This window comes from Lampetra planeri, chromosome 72 (genome assembly GCF_965212315.1).
Source record: "Lampetra planeri chromosome 72, kcLamPlan1.2.h2, whole genome shotgun sequence".
Lineage (NCBI taxonomy): Eukaryota > Metazoa > Chordata > Hyperoartia > Petromyzontiformes > Petromyzontidae > Lampetra > Lampetra planeri.
This window is the reverse complement of record NC_136177.1, coordinates 960,424-984,269: the sequence shown is the minus strand read 5'-3', so window position 1 is coordinate 984,269 and position 23,846 is coordinate 960,424. Positions and strand designations below refer to the sequence as shown.

Genomic DNA, 23,846 nt, shown 5'->3' with positions numbered 1-23,846 from the left:
GCCCAGGTTTTCAATTTATAAGTAAAACTTATAAAGACGTAAAATGTAAAAACTTAAATATCTTGGAAGCCCTAGCCAATCAGTCGTTTTAATTGTTATATTTGAATTCAGCACATCAAAATCCACAATAAACAGCACATTTCATCTCTGAAGCAGACGACGTCTCAAAAATGTAGACCAGTGATATATTCAATGTTGCTACAATAACCGCTAGTGCTGTCTGTCTCCGGTGTCTATGTTGTACAAGCATGGATAAAGCTTTGATATTTTGAATACTTGTGTGTATGTGTTTGAGCATGAATCAAGCTGTGATGTTTTGAATATCTATGTATGTGTGTTGGAACAGGGATCAAGCTGCGATATTTTAAATACTTGCATCTATGTGTTAGAGCGTGGATCACGCAGTGTTCCGAACTTTGTCTCGTTAAAGATACGTCGACTCGCGTTCCAGTGTTCCTTATATGGGCAAAGCCACACCCGATCACCCCACGTGTGTGCCTAAAACATTAACTGCATGCGTCTGTCGTCGACTCGGTATATATATACCGTGGAAGCGCGTGCTCGCGGGGGCATCGGAGGCGGAAGATGACGGGACTCGCCGCATCTGCGCTTGTGGTGCTGGCCCTGTGGGTGAGCGGTGCGGACGGTGAGTGGCTTGTGACGTGCAGATAAAGATCCCCCCGTGTAGCCTGTGACAGACTACCGTGGCAAGTGCTGTTCGTAGCTAGTAGCAGCACACACACACACACACAGAGGGGGGTGGGTTTATGGCAAGTAACCACGCTCGCCCGGTCGCCCTTTGTCTCCCTTCGTGGCAACATTTTGCACCGTTAGCCACGTGCGATGTGAATGAAGTTCAACAGACGTACACACGGCGCCAGGTACTAATTCGAGGCTGAGTCGACCTAGGGGAGGAGGAGCAGGAATAATCGCTAATCACCGGTGTCTGGATGTGAGCAGGAATCGAACTCGGGTCTCTGCCGTGTTCGTAGCGCTAACCGCTACACTACCCCACTCCCCACATACACGCTCACGTGTACACGTCCTTAGGGGTACGTGCATGACGCCTGTACGTTGAATGCGATTCCTAAACGTGTCCTTTCTCGTTTGAAATCCATACGGTGCCTTGGCCAAGAATGAGCAGCAGAAGGGCCGTGAGTTGATGAGCAGCATGGGAGTGAATGATGACAATGATGGTGCGTCACGTAACTTATTTAACGATGATGAAAGTAACAATAAAGTGGTTAATGATGAGATTGCTAAACGTTCTTTTAAAAATCTTATTTGAAATTCATACAGCGTCTTCAGCACGGCGCCTATAACAATGAATGCGGATTGTAGTGCGTGATGCATATGATAACATACCTGTCAACTAGTACGTTTTACCCGTATTCTTGTACAGGAAAATTGAGAAAAAAATGTGTTTTGTCTTTGTTTGTGCTTCTCCCTTGTGATGGGACTTTATATGATGAACGTTGAGATCTATACAGGCACGAGGTGACGAATAAGGTCTGAATTGGTCTGCAATAAGGTAGTCATTGAGAAGGGGTTGACATGTATGCGACGATACGTGAAAAAGGAGATGATGGAAGTAATAAAGTGATTAATGATAAGGATGATGAGATTAGAAAACGTAACCTTATATTGTAATTCATATAGAGCCTTCACTAAGGCGCCTACCAAATAATTAGCTGTTTTTACAGTAGAAGTGTAATCAATCCTCTTATTATTTTACGACAGCTGCTGTAGATTGCAGATGCAATGTCATATTCAGGTGGTCAAGCCAGAGATAACTGCACAAGGAACAGCGGAGTAATGTATCATCATCTTCATCCCTGTGATATCTCAGTCTATGGGTCTATGCGTTTATGTGGGTCTCTATGAGTCTTTGAATCTTTATGGGTCTCTAAGTCTGAGTTTCCACGGCTCTCTGTGAGTCTCTGTGGGTGGTTGCGGGTCTCAGTGAGTCTCTATGGGTCTCCGAGTCTGTGTGCGCGTCTATGGGTCTCTGGATCTTTTTGGGTCTCTGTGCGTCTCTATAGGTCTCTGGGTGTCTATGGGTATCTCTGAGTCTTATGCTTCCTCTTCCGTACGGCTGATGTAGATGCAGAGGCAACTACAATTTCACATGGAGGTGGTCAAGCCACAGATAACCAACGTCAGGAGCAAGCGGAGTGGTGTATCATCATCATTATCGCTGCGATGGCTCTATCACTCTATGGGTATATGCGCTTCTATGAGTCTCTATGAGTCTATGGATCTCTATGGGTCGCTGAGTATGAGTATCCACGCATCTCTGTCAGTCTCTGTGGATGCCTACGAGTCTATGTGAGTCTATATGGGTCTCCCAGTCTCTGCGAGTCGCTATGGGTACCCGAGTCTCTTTGAGTCTCCATGGTTCTCTAGATTTCTATGGGTTTATAGGAGGCTCTTCTTTTTCTGTCGTATGGCTGATGTAGATATGGTATATATGCATATATATAATCGGAATATATTTACAGGGTATATACAGGATGCTGCAAAACATTTGTAACACTTATATGGGACTATCGTTTTTAATGGAAAAAGAACGGATAATACACTGTAACATGATAACAAATGTATGTTAATAACTTCAAAAAGTCAGTCTCCACTTGTTCGCCATCATTGTCAACATATTTCTGGAATCTTCGTATTGTTGCAAATTCTCAGAAGTGTTAAAAAAAATTGAAGCACCCTGTATATATACAGGGTATATATCCTTTTAAAAAATGCAATATATACAGAGTATATATAGGGTATATATGTACAGGGTATATATACTTTTTTAATGCCTTGAATACAGGGTATATATATCGATTTAAAGCTTTCGTGACTGCAGGAATTCACCTTCTTGGTTTTTTCGGTAAAGTCACGTAGAAGGGAAGAAAATTCTCAGAAGTGTTTTATTATGTTTTATTTTTATTATTTTATTACTTCCCTTCTACGTGACTTTACCGAACAAACCAAGAAGAGGAGGGTATATATATATTTACAGGGTATACATAGAGTATATATATATACAGGGTGTATATACAGGTTGTATATACATATGATGGGGAGCGACAGTATAGTGGTTAGCACGATGTGCGATGAACCCGGCAGAGACCCGAGTTCGATTCCCGCTCATGGCCACCGACACACACAGTGATAGCGATGAATTATCTGAAGGGCCTCCGCCGAGGTCGACTCAACCTCAAATGAGTACCTGGTGCTGTGCACAGTAAACATCGCCACTGGGAAGACAAAGGCGGTCGGGTGTGGTGTTGGCCACCCGCCCCCTCGTGTGCCACAGTATTGGCCTTCACAGGCACTGCTGCTCACTAACAGGACTTGCTCCAATAGTCTGTTGAGGCTATACGGAGGGGGGAGGGGGGTGAGTGGGCCATACATATACCATTTACATTTTTTGTAATATTATGTCTTTCACGATGTGAGTTATAGGACATGAAAGCTCACCCTGTATATATTCTAAAACGTCCTGCCTAATGGCTCTTTTCACACCAGTCTAGAAAGCAAAAATGAATGCATTCAACACATAGAAAACATACATTTGTTGTTATGTTTAAGGAAAGGAAGTTATTCAAGGTGTTGTGTCATAGAAGCACGCAGAGACGGAACTTCTTGTAAGGGCTTTCGCCATGTATTAACATGCTTTAAACACTCAGGCTCACACCAGGGGTAGGTGCTCTCTATACTCGGTCCTTCCCGTGGACCCCCAAGCTCTACTCGTCTTAACCTCGCCTATCCCTTGGCTCTCTCACTCGGGCCAGGGCGGGGGTTTATCCAACACCGCCTGACTCTCAGCCGATTCTTCCAGACTTCTTCGAGCCCTACTCTCGGCTATCTCTTCGGCTCTCCCACTCGTCAACCCCGGACGGGGGTTCAGCCAACACCATCCGGTCACGAGCGGGAGAGACCTCCTTCAGCCGATCCACTTCCCGGCTCCCACAACGACCACGCCTTTGTCACGGGCTCCCCCTTAAGTACCCCTTGGGCGGCTCTCCTCCCCTTCACTCGAAGGTGTCTCGTTACAGTGCTCATGACATGACGTTATCACACTACTCCTCTACATCACCCCCCCCCCCCCCCCCGTGAAAAAAAATCAGATATCCCGGCTGTGTAAAGCTAGCAACCAACACTCAGAACAATTGAAACAACAATGTAACAACATGAACAATGAGGATGTGAATGGAGGTGTGAAGGCAGAGCCGTTTGCGGGGAAACAAGAAGAATGGTAAGGCAGGACGGCAAGTGTAGGAAGGCCTTCATCCTGCAGTGTGAGGCGCCGACTGCATGTCAGCGACGGCTGGTGTCCGCCGACAACGTGCCCAAGGGGGGGTGGTCAGCAAAAAAGAACACCCCTGGAGTGTGTTTGTGCTGCCGGTCTGCTCCCCCAGGCAGCGTCCGGTGTTGGAGTAGACAGAGCACCCGTTGACGTCGGCCTCGTCACCGATGGGCCAACAGACGGCGCCTCGGGAGCTACTCGGAGGGGTTCTGTGGGTGGACAGACAGAGGGCTTACACTGCATAGCATCCCGGCCCGGGCAGCCTAGCACATCGGACTCATCAAGCACCGGCCGCTCCGGAAGTGGGGATGATTCAACAGGACAAGGTGACACGTATCTTTTAAAACCTAGACGGGTGAACAATCCAGTGCTGACGGCCAAAGCGGATGCACACACACTGTGGCAGGCGGACCTCCACGACCTCAACGGGGCTCTGCCAAGGGCAATGTAATTTAGGGGACGTCCCAATTGCCACCTGTGGACAATGTAGTCACGCTTCTCCCCTTTCACCCATGGAACCCCAGAACCCAGATGCTTTTGTTAGCATTTGTTAGCCGCATGTCAGCTGGCCTAATTGTCCATGGCTGCTTGTCGTGCATCATGCAGCCTTTCGAGCGTGATCTTCATCGAAGCAGGCACAGCGGATCCCTTTTTAGACAGCCCGAGGCCCATTTCCACGTGCAAATGACGGAGCTCCGGTTCCCTCTCGTACATTAGGTAAAAGGGCGAAAACCCCATTGGAGGAGTGAGGGGCCAACCTATATGCGGCAAGGACACCCGGAATAAACAGGTCCCAGTCCGACTGAGACGCGCTCACGTGGTGGCACAGCATGGATGTGAGGGTGTGATTCAACCACTCCATCATACCGTCGGTTTGAGGGTAGTAGGGCGAGGTCCGGATTTTATTGGTGCCGAGGAGGTCACAGACCTCCTTGAGCAACCGGGAAGAAAAGTTCCGACCCTCAGGGGCACCCTTATCTAAAACATACCCATGAAAAAAGGCATCGGTGATAGACGAGGCTGATTGATCTTGCAAGGGCCACGCCATGGGCCAACGTGTGAGGTATTCGACCCTGACCAAAATATACTTGTGGCCCCGTTGGGAGGTTGGAAATGGGCCCAAAATGTCGAGGGCCACAAGTTCATTCACACGGGAAACCTGGATGGACTGTAGCGGGGGCCGATCACGCACAACCGGGGCCTTCTGCAGTGCACAATCGTGGCAGCCACTCACGAGTAGCGCCACGTCGCTTTCCATGCCCGGCCAGTAATAATCGCACTTAAGGGTTAACAAGGTCTTGTGGAACACAAGGTGCATCAACTTCTCGTGAACTGCCCGAGTCAGTTCCCTTGTAGGACAGTGGGCACCACCACACAATACCTCTCCAGCTCCATGTCCCAGTGCATACTGTAAGTAGGCCGACGGAGAGGAAAAGCGGACGTCAGACTTAACACGGCGTCGCAGCTTTAGCAGAGAGGTGTCCTCCATCTGCAAGTGAGACAATTCCTCCCGAGGGAGGCCTAGGCCGAAATCCACGGGAAGCGACACACCCGGAAGGGCGGCTGTGTCGGCTGTCGCCACCAACTGTGGCCCAGTGTCAATTGGGGCCCTGCATTGGCCCGAGCCCATCGTGCATGCACACCTGCCCTCCTGAGGCAGCCGAGACAAGCAATCTGCATTTCCATGCTGTGTCCCCTTCATCAAATGAGTATTCCTGCAGCACCTCAAGCCAGGGCTGCTTGATGCGCAAGGAATTTTGCAGGGCCGCATGATCTGTGCGTACGGTGAACCGCCTGCCATACAAGTAGGGCCTATATTATTACACGAAAAAGACGATGGCAAGCAGCTCTCTAGGAGTCACACAGTAACATTGCTCTGTGGGAGACAACACGCCACGACCCTTTCAACGCCATTTATCACCTGGGCAAGTACAGCCCCTATGCCTGTGTCGTTGGCATCAGTGTCGAGCACAAAAGGCAGGGAGAAGTTAGAATATCCCAGGGGGGGGGGGGGCGCATCCGCCAGGGATGCTTGAAGCGTGATGAACGCTGCTTCCTCCTCCTTGCCCCAATGAAACTTTTGTCCTTTTGCGGTCAGCACGTGTAGTGGTTTCGCGACAGTCGCAAAATCCCACACAAAGCGACGGTAATATGAGGCGAAGCCAATTAAGCTATGAACCTCCGCGACAGATGTGGGAGTCGGCCACACACGGACACAAGCCGTCTTCTCCGGGTCCGTGGCAACACCTGACGCACTCACAATATGACCCAGATACTTCACCAATGGCTGCAGTAAATGGCACTTTTGGGGTTTAAATTTCAAGCCAGCAGCATGCACTTTGACAAAGACTGATTCAAGATGCTGCAAGTGTTCGTATAATGTGCGGCTGAAAATGATGACATCGTCCAAATAAATTAAGCAAGATTCCCACTGGAGACCTGCCAAGACCATCTCCATGAGGCGATGGAAGGTGGCCGGGGTTGAATGAAGGCCCATAGGAAGCCAATTGAATTGGAACAGCCCCTGGGGTTTACAGAATGCAGTCTTGGCTTTGGAGACCTCATCCAATGGCAATTTCCAAAAGCCCGAAAGCAAATCTAGGGTCGAAAAGAACCGCGCACCCGAGAAGGCATCAAGCAAATCGTCCATACGAGGAAGGGAATAGGGATCTGCCACCGAAATCTTGTTTAATTTCCGAAATTCGATGCAGAAACGGAGACTCCCATGCCATTTCTTGGCTAACATGATAGGGGCGCCCCAAGGGCTTTTCGAAAGAGAGATGATGTCTGCCACCAACATCTCATCAATGGCCAAGCGGACATGCTCGTTCTCTCTAGAGCTAAAGCGATGGGAGTTCAGCCAAACGGGGGCACATTTCCCGTGTCTATGTGATGTTCTAGTAAGAACGTACATCCAATATCGAATTTGCTGTGACTGAAAACATCGGTAAATTGTGAAATAAGCGTGCGGAGCTGCTGCTGCTTCTCGAGGGACAAGAGGGCATTTTCCCCACAGAGCGCATCAATCCAGGAGTCGTCGGGCTTCCCCTCCTGTATTACGCCAGCCACAACCCTGGCATGGCGTCGTCCGGTGGGAGAGCTGGGGTCTCATGCGCCAAAACAGTGCCAGCCGGAACTATTACATGTGAAGGACCTGCTTTAAAATTTGCAAAAAGGGCTCCTGGTCTTTCGACACAACTGTCAGGGCACCCACCAAACAGGATGTCCGCGAAAAGTAGAGGGCGTTAAGAGGACGCCTGCCTCTGGTGTATGCAATTTCAGGGGTTTGTGCAACCTCAGGGGTATAAAAATTTGGAACCCAGTTTGAATTTTCATGAAATCCCTAGCCAAAGCTTGTACGCTGGCCACAAGAGGAGTCAACACGGTAAGGGAAGCAAAAAGTTCAAGTGACGGCCCGATGGCATCTCCACACAACCCCTGGTCGATCAATATTTTAATGGGCATTTTGTCCAAGAAATTGTGCCCAAAAGGCATGGCACTGCCAACGCCTTTGAGACCAAGATGGAACCTTCCAATTCAATATCACCAATTCTAATAGCGGCAACAATGTGACCCAATATACCTAGACTACCTCCATTCGTGGCAACGCAAGCCCCCTGTACAGGCATCAATTGACCAACGCTGTGTGGCAACAACCTGAAAATGCATTCTGATATAATGGTGGCCGACGCACCCGTGTCCACCAAAATCCGAACTTCCACCCCTTGGACGTAACCAGCAACTGCGGAGGAACCCGCTGCGTGAGCGCAGCCCACTGATGGACCTGCTTAGGCCATCCGGAGACCGACGGCGAGTGAAGATCGAGCATTGCAGAACTTTTAAAGGTGCCCCGGTGATCATGAACCCTGTCCCAGCTAGATGTGTGTGGTGGGGGGAACGGCCGAGTGGCTGATGCACCGCGACTTGCCTAAGGCCCAGATGACGATGCCGATGTGGAGGCAGAGGGAGACGGAGTCCTGCTGAAGGCCCCAGGAGTGTTTCGGCAGCCCAATGCGATGTGGCCAGGCTGGCCACAGCGAAAGCAGATGGTGGATACCGACCCCTGTGAGAGTGAAGACCTCGCCCTCAAGATGATCCCCGTCCTGCGGCGTGGCAGCCTTCTCTGAACCCGGGTCCCCTGTGCACGCCGCCACACCAGGCCACTGGCACAGGCCAAGGTGTGCTTGGATCCCCTGCACCACTTTAAGGGAAGAGATGTCCGCCTTCTCCGCCATAGACAAAACGACCCCAAGCTCCTGTGCGAGGGAGAGCAGATGCTCCAAAGCCAAGGAGTCGAGCGCTGAACCATCCTTATTATGGTAGACCGCCTGAGCCAGCGCCAACAAGGAGCTGCGGAAGATGAGAGGCGTCTCGGCCTCCCCTCGCCTCCGCAGCAAGAACTTTTGATGTGCGCTGGAGGGCGGCTCAAAAATATCAGCTATTTGGGCATACGCCATGGGGAGCATCGCCCTGTCCGCAGGCGGAATCAAATAAAATGCGGCTAGGGAATTATCATCTAAAGCCGTCGAGAGTGCCTTGAGGGCCTCGTCCATAGGCCACCCGACTGAGACGCAAGCCACATCAAAGCGGTCTTGAAAGGACATCCAGTCACCGCCAGCTGCGATGAATGGATGAACAGGCGGCAGGCAACGAAATTTGGAAGAACCAGAGCTGAAGACCGGCGTGGGCGCTCCCGAAGGACGCATTCGGCGATATTGCTACAGCAAAGGCAATGGCGCCCGGTTGCTGTGTCGCGTGCAAAATGGCGCTCGGTTGCTGCAGTGCACCCAGGGGCAAGATGGCGGCCGATTGCTGTGTCGCGTCCATTGGAAAAACGGCGCCAAATTAGAATGTGGCGGGAGGAGAAATGGCGGGAAGCGCCCGATCCTGCTCCAAAAAAGTGATGGGCGCGCGCAGCTGGGCTCCCACCTCCGACATCATGGAGATGAAATGCGTGGCCGACTGCAGCAGTTGCCCGAACTGGCTGGTAAGAACTCTCCTGCTTTCCTGCGGTGGTGAGTGGCCGGCCGCGGCTGCCCCCTTCTACTGCGTGGGTTAACCGGGCTCCACGGGGCGCATCTCCGGGGCCCCAGACTCCGGGGACGTTGTGGTGGCCTCTTCGGAGCTGTCTTCATCATCCGATCTCGCAACAGGTGGGTTCTTGTGCTTCGTAGCCGACTTCGACATGGCGACGAAAGTTTGCAGTCACTTCTGGCACCAGTTGTTGCATCGTAGAACCAAAATAAGGCAATCGGTATTACCTTTGTTGTCAGAGAAGTGAGCGACTCGATCAGATGAGCCTTCTTGTTATTTTTTTTGTTTGCATTTTGTGGGTTAATACAGACATAATTAGCTGAGGTATTCCTGGCTCGGCGATCTTGCATTTACTTGCAAATTCCACCTCTAGCCCCACCCACTCCAAGCATATATAACTTGTGGCTGCAGTAGCTTTCTCACTATATTTCTTCCTCCACAGTTCACCTGCTGTATTTGTTCACCTGAGGACAATTGCTTGTGTTGCGATCAAAACGTCGTGGTTTTTTTAATCATTTTTATTATTTTTCTATCTATATGAATTCCTGCATGTCACGAAGCTTTAAGTCAAGATTTAGCCAAAGACATTCCGCGACTAGCTGAACACTGTCTAAAGAACACCTAATTCTTGTGGAAAAGTGATTTATATAAACAAAAGGAAGGAGCCGCAGTGGGCTCTCCTTTGTCTCCTGTGATTGCGAATTTGTTAAAAGAAGATTTAGAATAAAAAGCTATAGCTTCAAGCACAATTAAACCCTCTGTTTGGTTTATATATGTGCATGACACATTAGTGGTCTGGTCACATGGTAAAGATACACTTAACGAATCTCTAAATCATCTCAACTCGCAAAATCCATCCATCCAGTTCACCTTGAAAGTTATCAGAACCCTTACATTTCTGGATATTCTGCTCGGGTGCGGCCGAAATAGTAAAATAACACAGCGTTTACCGAAAGAAAATGCACACTGACCCCACAGAAATCCTCTCTCATCAGGGCGCCCAATCACAGGGCTAAGAAAGTATTATATGGTGATAGTCTGAGAAGTGAAATTAAACATGTTAAAGTAGTGCTGCAATTGAATGGTTACATTGATGCACAAATCAGCATGGAACTGAATGCCAAAACCAAATCAAATAACATGAGAATTGAAATTGAAAAAGTAATGAAAACTATAAAAAATGCCGTACATTGCAGGAGTAGCAGATAAACTAGCCAGATGTTTGTAAAAACAAAACATCGGACTCGGATTTGGCATGGTACATAAAATAAAGAAACTAATATCTGGTACAAAATAGGAATTACCAAAGCTATTGACAGAAGGTGTGTACCGGATTAATTGCACTTGTGGAAAATGCTATGTTGGGCAGACAGGACGAAGGATCAGCACGAGACTAAAAGAACACCAAATAAATATTTAATATTCCCAAATACAACTGTCGGCAGTGGCAGAAGACGCGTGCCAACAAGAACACTCAATTGATTTTGATAATATTAAAGTTCTGTGCAATACTAGTTACTACTGGCCAAGGCTAATTTGGGAATCTATCTAAATAAAGAGAAATAAAAATTATTGTAACCATTTGGATAGCTACAGACTTAGTGCTGCTTGGAAGTAAATCATCAAATAATACATTGTTTAATTGCATGCCTATACAGGTCGCCATATATCAATGTGGATTACCTGTGTAATGTTCTTGGAGGGAGACGGAGTCTTCGTAGAGGCAACACGCTTTATTTTACCAAACAGTTACACTAATCCCTAACACAAAGGGGTAATGGCCCCTTCCACCCACAACCTGGGGAGGTACAGCCTCCAGGCTATCGTACCTATAACTCTCCCTACTCCAGCCCTCCGGCTAGCTAAACCTAGGGGAGGCTGACCCACCGCTGGCCCGGTGGGTCCCTGACCACTGGCCCATCCGGACCTGGCCATCACAAGGGCATCAGGCCGAGGGAACCTCAGGGTCCTAACCCCACGACCACTGGCACCGCACTGAGCCCCGGCCCTTAGAAGGACGTCGGCGGCTTGGGGTCCAAGGTCTTCTTCTTCAGGCGGCTTCTGGCTTCGGCTGACTTGCGCTCTCAGGGACCCACCTTATATACTCTTTTTCCCTGAGGGGCGGGGTTTTGGGGGATCGTAGCTTTTGCCAGCCCCCTCCCCTCAGAGGGGTTCCAACCGCCGTTGGCCCGACTGGTCCAGACCGGTTTTTACCCCTCCCCCTGGTTGTGGGACGTGTGTGTCAATCATGACCACCACATCTGTATGCAGACAATAACAGGTGCTGCTATTTTAGTGCACACAAACGACAGGAGGTACAAGAACAATGTGCATGCATAATGTGCATGCATTAATATACGTTGAATGGAAATAATAAAATAATAAAAAGACAGCGTCCTAATGAACACTGCTAAGCTTGGCAGCGTATAGCTCATCGGATTCTTCCTCCTGCTGCAGTATAAATACAAGATTCTGATTCTGGTGAATTCAGAAGGGGCGATTGCAGGCAGTCTGGAGAGGAGGTCTTACAATATATCACTCAAAGAGACAGAAGGCATTGGTCGGTATGAAATAGAGAGTGGAAGAGATGATGATTGTCGATTAAGAGAGGGAAAGGCACCGAGGTGGGCAGCAAAGGTGTTCACTCCCTCGCCTGGTATGCAGGAGGTCGTGGGTTCGATCCTCTCTCATCACTTTCTTTTTGTCTCGCTCTCTCGATGCGGTACTTGTGTAGAGTACCAAATGCGGTTCGCGGATAGCCAAGTTCGTGAATAGTGAGGGAATGCCGTAAACACTGATTAGAAAAGTTGGTTTGGGTTGGACATATCGCTTGAAGGAATTATGACCATTGGTCTTGATTAATCACTGAGGGTCAGCCAGGGAATGCCACTGAGAGGATATCTGTACAACCGATTATCACGGTTGGCTACGTACGATGGTGCAAAAGAAGGTCAATGTACATACGTACATACATACGCGGAGATGGAAGTTGCCACACGCGCCTAACTCATTTCTACGCAATCCTTCTACCCCACCAACTCCCCTGCCCTCCCGTCCATACATCCACAGCTGCTGCCTTCCAGGAAAACGGGAGCCTTCGGTGCTCCAAATTCGGCCGAAGTGCGAGTGTGTGTACCAAGGAGCTAGTCTATGGCACGGTGGGTGGCTTCGTCCTGCTGCCCTGCACCTTCGGCCTTCGCTCCAACGAGAACAGAGCGCGCGTGCAGTGGAAGAGACCGGACGGGGCGCAGGGCAGGGTGGTCGTGTTCGACGGCGCCAGGAACTTCACGAGGCGACGGTTCAAGGGGCGGCTCTGGCTGGTGGGACGCGCATCTAGGGGGGAGGCGCACATCAGCATCGGCAACCTGAGTGGCGGAGATGCGAACACCTACTTTTGTGACATCACGGAGTGGTCCGTAGGTGTAAACTACAGTGGAGAGTACATTTATTCCGACCCCCACGGAACCCGCCTGCTCGTCCGAGGTGAGCGAGCGTTCACATTTTTTTCCATCTTCGATGCCCCCAACCCAGTCAGAGATGCTGACGCGCAGTCGCCGGGTTGTTTGCAAGTTTTTTAGTGGCTGGCCGTCATACAAAGGTGACGGTCATCGCGTCACGCAGTGCTGTCAGATGTTATATACTATACTACACTAGTTTACACTACACTCTACTATACACTGCACTACACGACACTCTAAAATACTATACACTACACTCTGCACTACTACACACAACTATAAACTACAAGATAGACTACACTTTTGGCTAACCATCGAACAAAGGTGGTTACCGCATCGCGCGTCGCTTTAAGATGCGCTTCTGCGGCCATCTGGAATGCTCTTCCTTCCGATATTAGGAAGCCTCTGGGAGCTATGCACTTTTAAATCATCATCTAGATTGACAAACTAATTTCTTTAGAACTGCTCGTTGTTGTTGTGTTGAGTTTGTTGTCCTCCCTCCCACACCTCCAATTAGCGCTGTTGACTACATATGGTGGTGCGAAAGAAGTTCACACATACAAACTACTAAACACTACTATAATACTACACTGCACTACTATATACTATACACTACTACACCACTATACTACATTTATAACTAATTTCTTTAGAACTCCTTTGTTTTGTTGGTTGTCCATCACCCCAGACCTCCGATTAGTATGGCCAGCTTCATACAGTGGTGCGGAAAAAGTTCAGCACGCATACATACACGGTACGCTGTGAGGGTGACCAGAGTTCGTAGGCATTCAACGTACATTGGATCTCCCATAAAAGTAGATGGGGAAAACTATGACGTTATGGGAGGGACAAAAAACGCCATTTCAAAAATGCGTTGAAGGACAAATGCATTTTCCCAATGACAGTGCGTGTTCCTGAATGCTACCATGCAAGTTCATCGGCGATTATCGCATCTTCACCTACAATGCTCATTTTAGCGACATTTATATAGTGGCGCCTTAACCAAGGTGCTTTGTAAATGTGATGAAGCTCCTTTGAAACGTCCATTTAGAAAAAGGGGAAGTCTTTATTTTCCATAATACAGGTTTGAGTTTTTGGGTTAGATTGCAATGCCATCCACCTGTATTATGGATGATATTGGTCGCGAAAGCCTACGTGTTAAACTCTTTATTTTCCGTAGTAATTATGTAGATACAGCCCCGATGTCTTCCACCTTGTAGTTCTGGTCCCAGGCAAGCGCCCCGACTCGCTCCGATGTACTCTTTCGGCCCCACCCTTAATTGAGTAGTGCCCTCCGAACTCGACTGTGCCATCAGTCTTTAATTATCTCAACGTATGCATTTCACTGCCCTCTATACAGTCCCCTACGGCCACTTGTCACTATATGGTGCCGGGCCTGCGAGGCCACGGCGGATAGTATGTTGCCATTATATGTAGCCCAGTTACTGGGCGCAGTACCAGCTCTAGCGGGGCTTGGGTGAGCGCTGGTTTGCGCGAGGGCACCATGTACAGTATGCGGTGCGGGCTCCCGGTGAGGGAGCAAGAGAAAATGTCTGCCAGCCAGGGTTACGTTGGGGCATGATACTCTGGGTGACCTGCTGACACGTGAACGGATGTGATATTGGTGGGGGGCCACTGATGGACGGGGCCGCTGGAGGGTCACGTGGTATAGAGGAGCTCTCGGGAGCTTTGGGGAAAAGCTGGAGAGATCGAGGTGGGCGGGGCGAGAGGTGGAGACAGCCCCGGCGCAGGCTGATATAACAGGGGCCCCGTGTGGGGCTCGGGGTTTTTGACTGTTGGTGAGTGAAGATCCACGTCGGGTTGAAGAAGCCTCTAGCCACGCGGTCCGGGACCCAGCTCGTGGTCCGGACCGGGATAGCAGGACCGTGTCTAGTTCTGCCATAGCGTGGTTAGATGGGCATTCAACATCCGAGTGTAGGTTACATTATGTTGTGTTGAGTTGACGTAATAATTAATTTTGCTCCCAAGACAAGGTCTGCGACTCAGTTGGACTCACTACACATGTAATTAATTATCTATACAGTCCCCTACACAAAGAATCAACAACGTTACAACTGCGATGCGTGCGTGTGAATGTAATGGTGGTGTAGATGAGGTGAGTGAATTAGATGGGTGGAAGCAATGGGTGGCAAATCTGTGATGCTGCGTGAAATCGTGCAAGCGAAATGGATGACAGTAAAGAATGATGATGATGAATGGATTAAATGGATGGGGTTAGCGAGTGATAGCCATATGATCCTTATGGCGGTACCCCGGGGTACCAAATAATACAAAACGGCCGAGGCAATTGAATATTTTATTTTTGAGACACTATTTTTTCCAGGGGTGTACTTAACTCCGCGACTGGGGTACCAATCAATCCGAAATCAGTGCTACTCCGCGATGTCGAAACTCAGCGAGGACGATTGCGCTGAAACCCTGAACGCTCGTATGCACCATAGTGCATTGTGTACAGCTCGTCAATATGAGTCAAGTGCCGCATCGCCGACCATCAACAGACTAAAAATGACTTCATTACGGACATTATGCGAGAGCCGGGGTACTATGGTACCCCGGGGTACAGCCATAAGGTTCATATAATGATAATAATTATTCTGACAGCAAATGATGCTGAATGGATTGAATGGATGGGGTTAATGAATGATAGCCATATAATGAGGCTAATTATTATTCCGACAGAAACTGATGAATGGATCGAATGAATGGGGTTAATGAGAGCCGTATCATGAGAATATGAAGAGGGAACAGTAATGGTGTTGGTGGTTATGAGGTGGGAGATTAATGGGAGTGGACACTTAGTGAGTGAAAGTGATTGCTTAATGTAGAGGGGGAAGTTCAAAAACAGAATCAGAATCAGTAGTCACATTGCAGAAGTAATCTGATGAGCTATAAAGCTCGTTTTCACAGATGTCCAGTAGGGGCATGGGGTAAGAACGTTACAACAATAAACAGTTTTAAAAACACGATAGTAGTGCGAAGTACAAGCCAGGTAAACAAATCACCCAGACACATACAAATACAATACTAAACCATCCCCATCCTACTAGGCAAAGCCCACTGAGGTATTAACTTATTACTGAAGGGTGGTGGGTAACAAGAGAAAAAGAGCGAAGGTGCGGATTGAGTTTGAATACGTAGTAGTAGGACTTTCGTGACCAATAATAAAGGGTTTGAGCTTTTTTGGGGTTAGATTGCGTAAATATAAATGTGTCGTTAAACTCGCCACGAACTCAACACAGCTCAATTAATGGGGGGTTTGTCACATAAACAAAACGTGCCAATTTCTTTACTCGTTCAGCACTAACCGGTATGTGTTGGAGAGTAAACCCACTACAACATTTACAATTTGAGTACTGTGACGTTTTGCTGGTGATTACAACAACTACCATCATCAGGCAATTTTATAGAATTATGAAGAATCAGAATATTATATTTATACTGCAGGAGGAATACAATGAGCTATACAGCTCATTTCCACAGATGACCATCATAGTAGTGCAAAGTATAGGGACTCAGCTACTTACAAAAGAGTTAGGTTCCAGATGTCTGTTTGTAAGTCGATTTATTCGTAAATCCAACTATTCCTGTCGATTCCAAACATGTTATATGGCATGTATACTAAACACGGGGAATGGCTTTTAAGTTGTATACTCTCCTGTAGATGTAGATGCCACTGGTTCTTCACATTCTGCAGAAGTAGATGCCACCACGGCCATCTATTACGCGGCAGTTGAACTTACGACTCTCGGTCCGAACAGGCAACTGGACGTACGGTCCAGGTTTGTTCGCATCTCTGAAAGTTTGTAAGTCGAATGTTCGTAAGTAGAGGAGTCCGTGTACAAGAAAGGTAAACAAATCACCCAAATATATACAAATAAAACGAATCCATCCTCCATCATATTAGGCAAAGCCTGCTGAGGTATTAACTTATTTTTTGCAGCAACGACCTGGTCACCACAAATGATAGTGCAACAAAGTGGCTTGTCATCACGTGGGCATTTACAGTAGCAAAATGTATCTAAATATCAGAAATCTTCCTGTTTCCGGTATTAAATTAGGGAGTAAAGGTGATGTCATCACTGTGGTGAGCCTATGTGGTGTGGAGATCAGAGGGGTAGGTGGTGGGAAATGTAACCATAACAATATATGCAAGTATTTCCACTTATTTGATAGCAGGCTGCTCTTTATTAGTATTTTTATGTTAACCAGAATCTGATAGCGTGCATGTGATTAGATGGAAAAATGACCACCTTTATTCAACTCGGCTTGTTAAATTAATGGCTGTGGCCGGTCGCTTAATTTTCGTGTTTATCTCTCTCCATCGTTCATTTATCTTGTTCAGATGAAGAGCAGGACGTTGCAGATCGCCAAGATGGAGAAACGATGCCGACCGATTCCGACAGCAGAGCAGGTGACAGAATACGAAATCGTGCAAGTGCAGCCGATGAAAAATAACAATAGGTTTGAAGTTTTCGTGGCTGCAGGGATCCATACTCTTTGGTTCTTTCGGTAAAGTCACGTAGGTATAAAATAAAATAAATTAAATAACGACGTTTTGGGCGCAACACATCAGGTGGGACAACCACAGCAAGAAACAATTGAAGTGGGCAAATGGAAACGTGATTTAATTATTTTATTTTATACCGACGTGATTTACCGAAAGAACCAAAGAGTATACAGTGAGAGAAAAAAGTATTTGATTGTGTACGTTTGCCCACTGACAAAGAAATGATCAGTCTATAATTTTAATGGTAGGTTTATTTGAACAGTGAGAGACAGAATAACAACAACAAAATCCAGAAAAACGCATGTCAAAAATGTTATAAATTGATTTGCATTTTAATGAGGGAAATACGTATTTGACCCCTCTGCAAAACATGACTTAGTACTTGGTGGAAAAACCCTTTTTGGCAATCACAGAGGTCAGACGTTTCTTGTAATTGGCCACCAGGTTTGCACACATCTCAGGAGGGATTTTGTCTCACTCCTCTTTGCAGATCTTCTCAAGTCATTAAGGTTTCGAGGCTGACGTTTGGCAACTCGAACCTTCAGCTCCCTCCACAGATTTTCTATGGGATTAAGGTCTGGAGACTGGCTAGGCCACTCCAGGACCTTAATTTGCTTCTTCTTGAGCCACTCCTTTGTTGCCTTGGCCGTGTGTTTTGGGTCATTGTCATGCTGGAATACCCATCCACGACCCATTTTCAATGCCCTGGCTGAGGGAAGGAGGTTCTCACCCAAGATTTGACGGTACATGGCCCCGTCCATCGTCCCTTTGATGCGGTGAAGCTGTCCTGTCCCCTTAGCAGAAAAACACCCCCAAAGCATGTTTCCACCTCCATGTTTGACGGTGGGGATGGTGTTCTTGGGGTCATAGGCAGCATTCCTCCTCCTCCTCCAAACACGGCGAGTTGAGTTGATGCCAAAGAGCTCCATTTTGGTCTCATCTGACCACAACACTTTCACCCAGTTGTCTTCTGAATCATTCAGATGTTCATTGGCAAACTTCAGACGGGTATGTATATGTGCTTTCTTTAGCAGGGGGACCTTGCGGGCGCTGCAGGATTTCAGTCCTTCACGGCGTAGTGTGTTACCAACTGTTTTCTTGGTGACTATGGTCCTAGCTACCTTGAGATCATTGACATGATCATCCCGTGTAGTTCTGGGCTGATTCCTCACCGTTCTCATGATCATTGCTCCACGAGGTGAGATTTTGCATGGAGCTCCAGGCCGTGGGAGATTGACAGTTCTTTTGTGTTTCTTCCATTTGCGAATAATCGCATCAACTGTTGTCACCTTCTCACCAAGCTGCTTGGCAATGGTCTTGTAGCCCATTCCAGCCTTGTGTAGGTCTATAATCTTGTCCCTGACATCCTTGGAGAGCTCTTTGGTCTTGGCCATGGTGGAGAGTTTGGAATCTGATTGATTGCTTCTGTGAACAGGTGTCTTTTATACAGGTAACAAGCTGAGATTAGGAGCACTCCCTTTAAGAGTGTGCTCCTAATCTCAGCTCGTTACCTGTATAATAGACACCTGGGAGCCAGAAATCTTTCTGATTGAGAGGGGGTCAAATACTTATTTCCCTCATTAAAATGCAAATCAATTTATAACATTTTTGACATGCGTTTTTCTGGATTTTGTTGTTGTTATTCTGTCTCTCACTGTTCAAATAAACCTACCATTAAAATTATAGACTGATAATTTTTTTGTCAGTGGGCAAACGTACAAAATCAGCAGGGGATAAAATACTTTTTTCCCTCGCTGTACCAATGCCGGCCATTCGCCACTAAGTGACGGTCACGTCACCACGGCGTCTGTGCCAGGCCAGGTGCACTTTGAGACCACGTAAAGTGTCGAAGGCTCGCTGATAGGAGGTTTCGAGACAGACCCAGGTGCCATGGGTTGGTTGACTGAGATGATCAGTAGATGTGTAATATCTTCAATAATGACGGGAGACGAGTTGATGGGGCAGCACTCTTTATTCACAACGGTTGCACAAGTAACAGTCCCAACCGAGATAACACCTATGTTACGCGTGCCTGACTCGGCCCCGCACTTCGTCTCCCCCGTGGGGTACGCGTACCTAACTCTGCCTTGCACTCAGGCTCTCCGGCTACGCTCTCCCCACGGGGAGCTATCAGACCCCTATGCGCATCAGGCTCGGGCCACACTCAGTCTCTCCCGTAGGGTACGCGTGCCTAACTCTGCCTCGACTCAGGCTCTCCGGCTACGCTCTCCCCACGGGGAGCTATCAGACCCGCCTTGTCAGGCCACGGGTCTCGACCACTGAGTTACACTGCCCGAGCCCTTACAAGGGCGTCGGGCCGTGCATCCCAAGGCCTCGCCTCTGAGCCTCACAGAGCCCCGGCCCTTACAAGGGCAGCGGGGCTAGGAGTCCAGGGCCTATCTCTTCCTCCGTCTTCTATCTTCACCGGTTACCAACTCCCCGAGTGTCCGCTCGCATCGCCTTACATAGCCCTCCGCTCCCGAGGGGGCAGAGCCTATGCGGACCGCGATGTGAGCACCCGCTTGCGGACCGTGATGTAACCAATCACCACGCGCTGGCTCACGATCCCCCCTGCCAGCACGTATCACCACTACAGATGCACCAGCTGTACCCTCTACTGTGCCAACTTGCTGCATTTTGGTCACCCGGCACTCCACTCATTGTTGTGAGCTTCGTTCCTCTGCCCTCCATTTTTGCTGGAGAGCAACAGCCTCCAAATGCCCAGTAGCAGTATCCTTCAGAAGCCTCCTCCATTTTGCAGACAAAGATCCCCCGTATATGCTTAACAAACTGTTGGGGCAAGTGCTGTTATCAAGCACCAATGAAGGACAGCACGGCACACAAGGGGTAGGGGGCCAACACCACGCCCGACCGCCTTTGTCTTCCCAGTGGCGATGTTTATACACTGCAACCAGGTACTCATTTGAGGCTGAGTCGACCTAGGGGAAGCCCACGACCGGTTCAGATAATCGTCACTGCTGTAAGTAGCCGTGAGCGTGAATCGAACTGGGGTGGCCAGCTTCATAGCTCTGCGTGCTAACCGCTACACTTCCGCTCCCCACACAGAGACACACTGACATACACACACACTTGACACACACAGACTGGCAGACACATAAATGGACTTGGTTCCCCCTACATTCGCGACTTCCTTCTGCCAAATTCTCCATCAAGATCCTTAATATCCTCAGATTGTTTTGCATTGCTCGCCATCCCCCACGGTGCTCGCCACCCCCCACGGTCTCCGGGCTTCACACTCCGCAGGGGGAATGGGGGTGATGACAACGGTGCATTTTACAATTGTGGCACCTAATCTCTGGGACCTCTCTCACCCCCGTCGAGGTCATACATACCTGTCAACCCCTTATTCCAGACCAATTCAGACCTTATTGGTCACCCTGTGCCCTTATAAATCTCAACATGCATCCTACAAAGTCCCATCACAAGGGAGAAACACAATCAAATTGACAAAAAAATATGTTTTGCTCGTATTGAAATGGATGTAGGCCATATGGACATGAAAACTGTACAATAATTTTCCTGTACAAGAATACGGAGTAAACGGTATGGGTTGACAGGTATGGGTCACAGGATTTTCCGAGAGCACTTAAACATCTTCAAATCTGGACAAAAAAACGCAACCGTATTAAATGGGCTCTGTCTGTTTAATTATTTTCACGCATCTCTCTTGCATCTTCTGTCCTCGGTCGATGACAAACTCTTATTTCCGCCTTTCCATGCGTAAGCGTCCCCTGAGAACGAGCATTTGCTTTAGAAATTAATATAATAATTATGATTATAACTACTTCTCTCTACTGTGTCAACAGACTTCTGCAAGAGGAGTGCCATCGCGGTGTCTATCTGCTCCATCGCAATCTTGGTGGTGTCTCTGGCCGTCTCAGCGCATGTCGTGTTTAGAGAGCGCTACGCCGCAGGTAACAAAAAGGTCCCAGTTTAAAACTTAGTAGTAGTAGGAGGAGGGCTTTCACAACCAATATTATCCCTAATAGAGGTTAGTTCGGGTTAGAGGTCGTAAATATAAATGTCATTAAACCCGCCGCCACCACCCGACACGGCAATTTTGTGAGGTATTTGTGTCACGTAAACAAAACGTGCCAATTAGTTCCTAGTTCAGCACTAACCGGTTGTGTGTTGGAGAATAAACCCACAGCATCTACAATTCGTTACTAGTTCAGCACTAACCGGTTGTGTGTTGAAGAGTAAACCCACTACAACATTTACAATTCGAGTAACCGTGACATTTTTGCCGGTAATTAAAACAACAAGCAGCATCATCAGGCGACATCCGCAGAGTTGTGGGGAAATCCTCCTGCTGTTTCGGTCTGAAATAGAGAGGATAAAGGTGACGTCGTCACTTGTGAGCCAATCAGGTGCCAAGACCAGGGGGGGGGCGGTAATGTATGCATATAAAAACCCTTTAATATTATGGACAATAACCCACTACAAACATTTGCAATTCGAGTTACTGTGACATTTCGCCAGCTGCACCAGTGAAACACCACGGTGCTGGAATTGTAAATTTTGGCCAGTGATTACAACCAATTATTTAACTCATAATCAACGTTTTTGGGTTAGATCGCGTTATTTATAAATGTGTCGTAAACCTCCACCACCCGACACGGCCAATCAGCAAAAAAGTGTCATGTTGACAAATGACAAATAGTTCACTGCTTTAGCCCACCAGTGTGTTGAAGCATGAAACCACAACATTTACAAAAAAAATTGAGTATGACGTTTTGCTGTTAATTGCATCCAGCATCATCGGGCAATTCGCCAGAATAGTGAGGCTCTGCTCTTGCTCTCAGTCTTAAATAGAGCAGCAGCAGGGTGACGTCATCATTTAACTCATCAGGTGCAACGATTTGAGGCGGAGGGGGGGGGGGGGTTATTGTAATTATATACTAGATTAGTAATCAGGCAATTGTTACGATGTGAGTTGTAGATTAGTAATCAGTTGTAATGTGTGTTATTGTAATCTTCTTTTTATATATAAAAGTCTCCGCGCGCTCGCGCTTGCGGGGGATTTGGCTCTCGAACGGTGGCCTTCACGTACAAAAAGATTTGCCAGGCGGCACGCCCTTAGCCCCGCGGTGGGAATAGGCTATTCCGTTTTCCCATCCGTAAACTTTTAAGTAGTTTAATTAACACATTTGTGCCGTTTCTATTATTAATTATTTACTTATTGCCCGACATCGACCATACCAACTGACGCCAATTGCGTGCGGAGGGGGCGGACCCTGCCAAGTGATGCGCGTTCGGTCCAGCTCACGGGGGACATTTTATTTCACGCGTTTAACATGGAATAAATATACTGTACACATCATGCTGCCGATTTCTCTTCACAGTGTCATGTCCTCTTCCCCCCCCCCCACCCCAATGCGTGCTTTTACTGCTATAAAGTCCTTACATATTAATATTATTAAAGCGTTTACATAGTATTATTCTGCCTCGGGCGGGGGGATGGTGGGGGGGGGGGGGTAGCGGCCCAGCCCACAGCCTGGCAATGTCTCACCTCCTCCGGCTTGCCAATCTAGGCGAGGCTGCGGGCTCTCCACGGGACGAGGCGTCACCACGCCAATGTAAAGTACAATTTTATTCAATCTTTCGCTAAGAACTATTATTAAACAAACAAATTTACAAATATTACAATGATAATGTTTGTCTGCAAATACAACTCTGCTTCATTGTTTACTATTATGAAACTAATAAGTTGCCTAATATTACAATTAAAATCTTCGTGTGCAGAATCTACATGTGTGTCCCTAAAGTCGATGTCTGTGTGTGTCAGTCCATATGTGTTTGTGTGCTTGTAAGTCGATGGGTTTCTATGTGTGTAGGTCCATGTCTGTGTGTAAGTCCATGTGTGTGTCTGTCTTTTTCAAACGGACAACGCCCCGTGTGTGTGTGTGTACGTACAAGTGTTTGTGTGTGTCAGTCCATTTGTGTGCGTATCAGTCGCTGTGTGTGTGTTAGTCCACATGTGTGGTTAAGTCCAACTCAGCCTCAAATGAGTACCTGGTGCAGTGTGTAAACATCGCCACTAGGGAGACAAAGGCAGTCGGGCGTGGTGCTGGCCACCCACCCCCTCGTGTACCGTTCCGGCCTTCATAGGTGCTCGCTAACAGCACTTGCCCCTACAGTCTGTTAAGGCTATATGGGGGATCTTTGTTGTGTGTCTAAGGGAATGCGTGTGTGTGAGTCGATGTGTGTGCATGGCTCCATCTGAGTGTGTAAGTCAATGTGCGTTTGTGTGTCTATGTGTGTCAGTGGATGTGTGTGTGTTAATCCATGTGTGTGTATCTAAAGTAGATGTCTGTGTGTCACAGTCCATATGTCTATGTGTGTGTGTAGGGCAATGTGTGTGTCAGTCTATGTATGTGTGTCTAAGTCCATGTGTGTGTGTCTTAGTCGATATGTGTGTGTAAGTACATGTGTGTTTACGTCAATGTGTGTGTGAGTCGATGTGTGTGTGAGTCGCTGTATGTGTGTACATCAATAT

General features: G+C 47.9%; 1 protein-coding gene across 1 annotated transcript; it reads left to right on the top strand.

The window, feature by feature from the left end:
• Positions 1–564: 564 nt before the first annotated feature.
• On the top strand, positions 565–23,098 carry LOC144737680 (uncharacterized). The gene is made up of 4 exons (XM_078620508.1): positions 565–646; positions 12,410–12,823; positions 17,162–17,230; positions 21,154–23,098. Exons 1-4 carry the CDS (start codon positions 586–588, stop codon positions 21,282–21,284), a joined length of 675 nt encoding a protein of 224 aa, XP_078476634.1. The 5' UTR covers positions 565–585; the 3' UTR covers positions 21,285–23,098.
• Positions 23,099–23,846: the final 748 nt, after the last annotated feature.

What these genes read in the sequence shown, in the direction of transcription:
- LOC144737680 (XM_078620508.1), top strand. Translation starts at nt 586, where the DNA reads ATGACGGGACTCGCCGCATCTGCGCTTGTGGTGCTGGCCCTGTGGGTG. An exon ending in GTGGGTGAGCGGTGCGGACG is followed by an intron (nt 647 to 12,409) that starts GTGAGTGGCTTG and finishes ATACATCCACAG; the next exon opens with CTGCTGCCTTCCAGGAAAAC. An exon ending in AACCCGCCTGCTCGTCCGAG is followed by an intron (nt 12,824 to 17,161) that starts GTGAGCGAGCGT and finishes TATCTTGTTCAG; the next exon opens with ATGAAGAGCAGGACGTTGCA.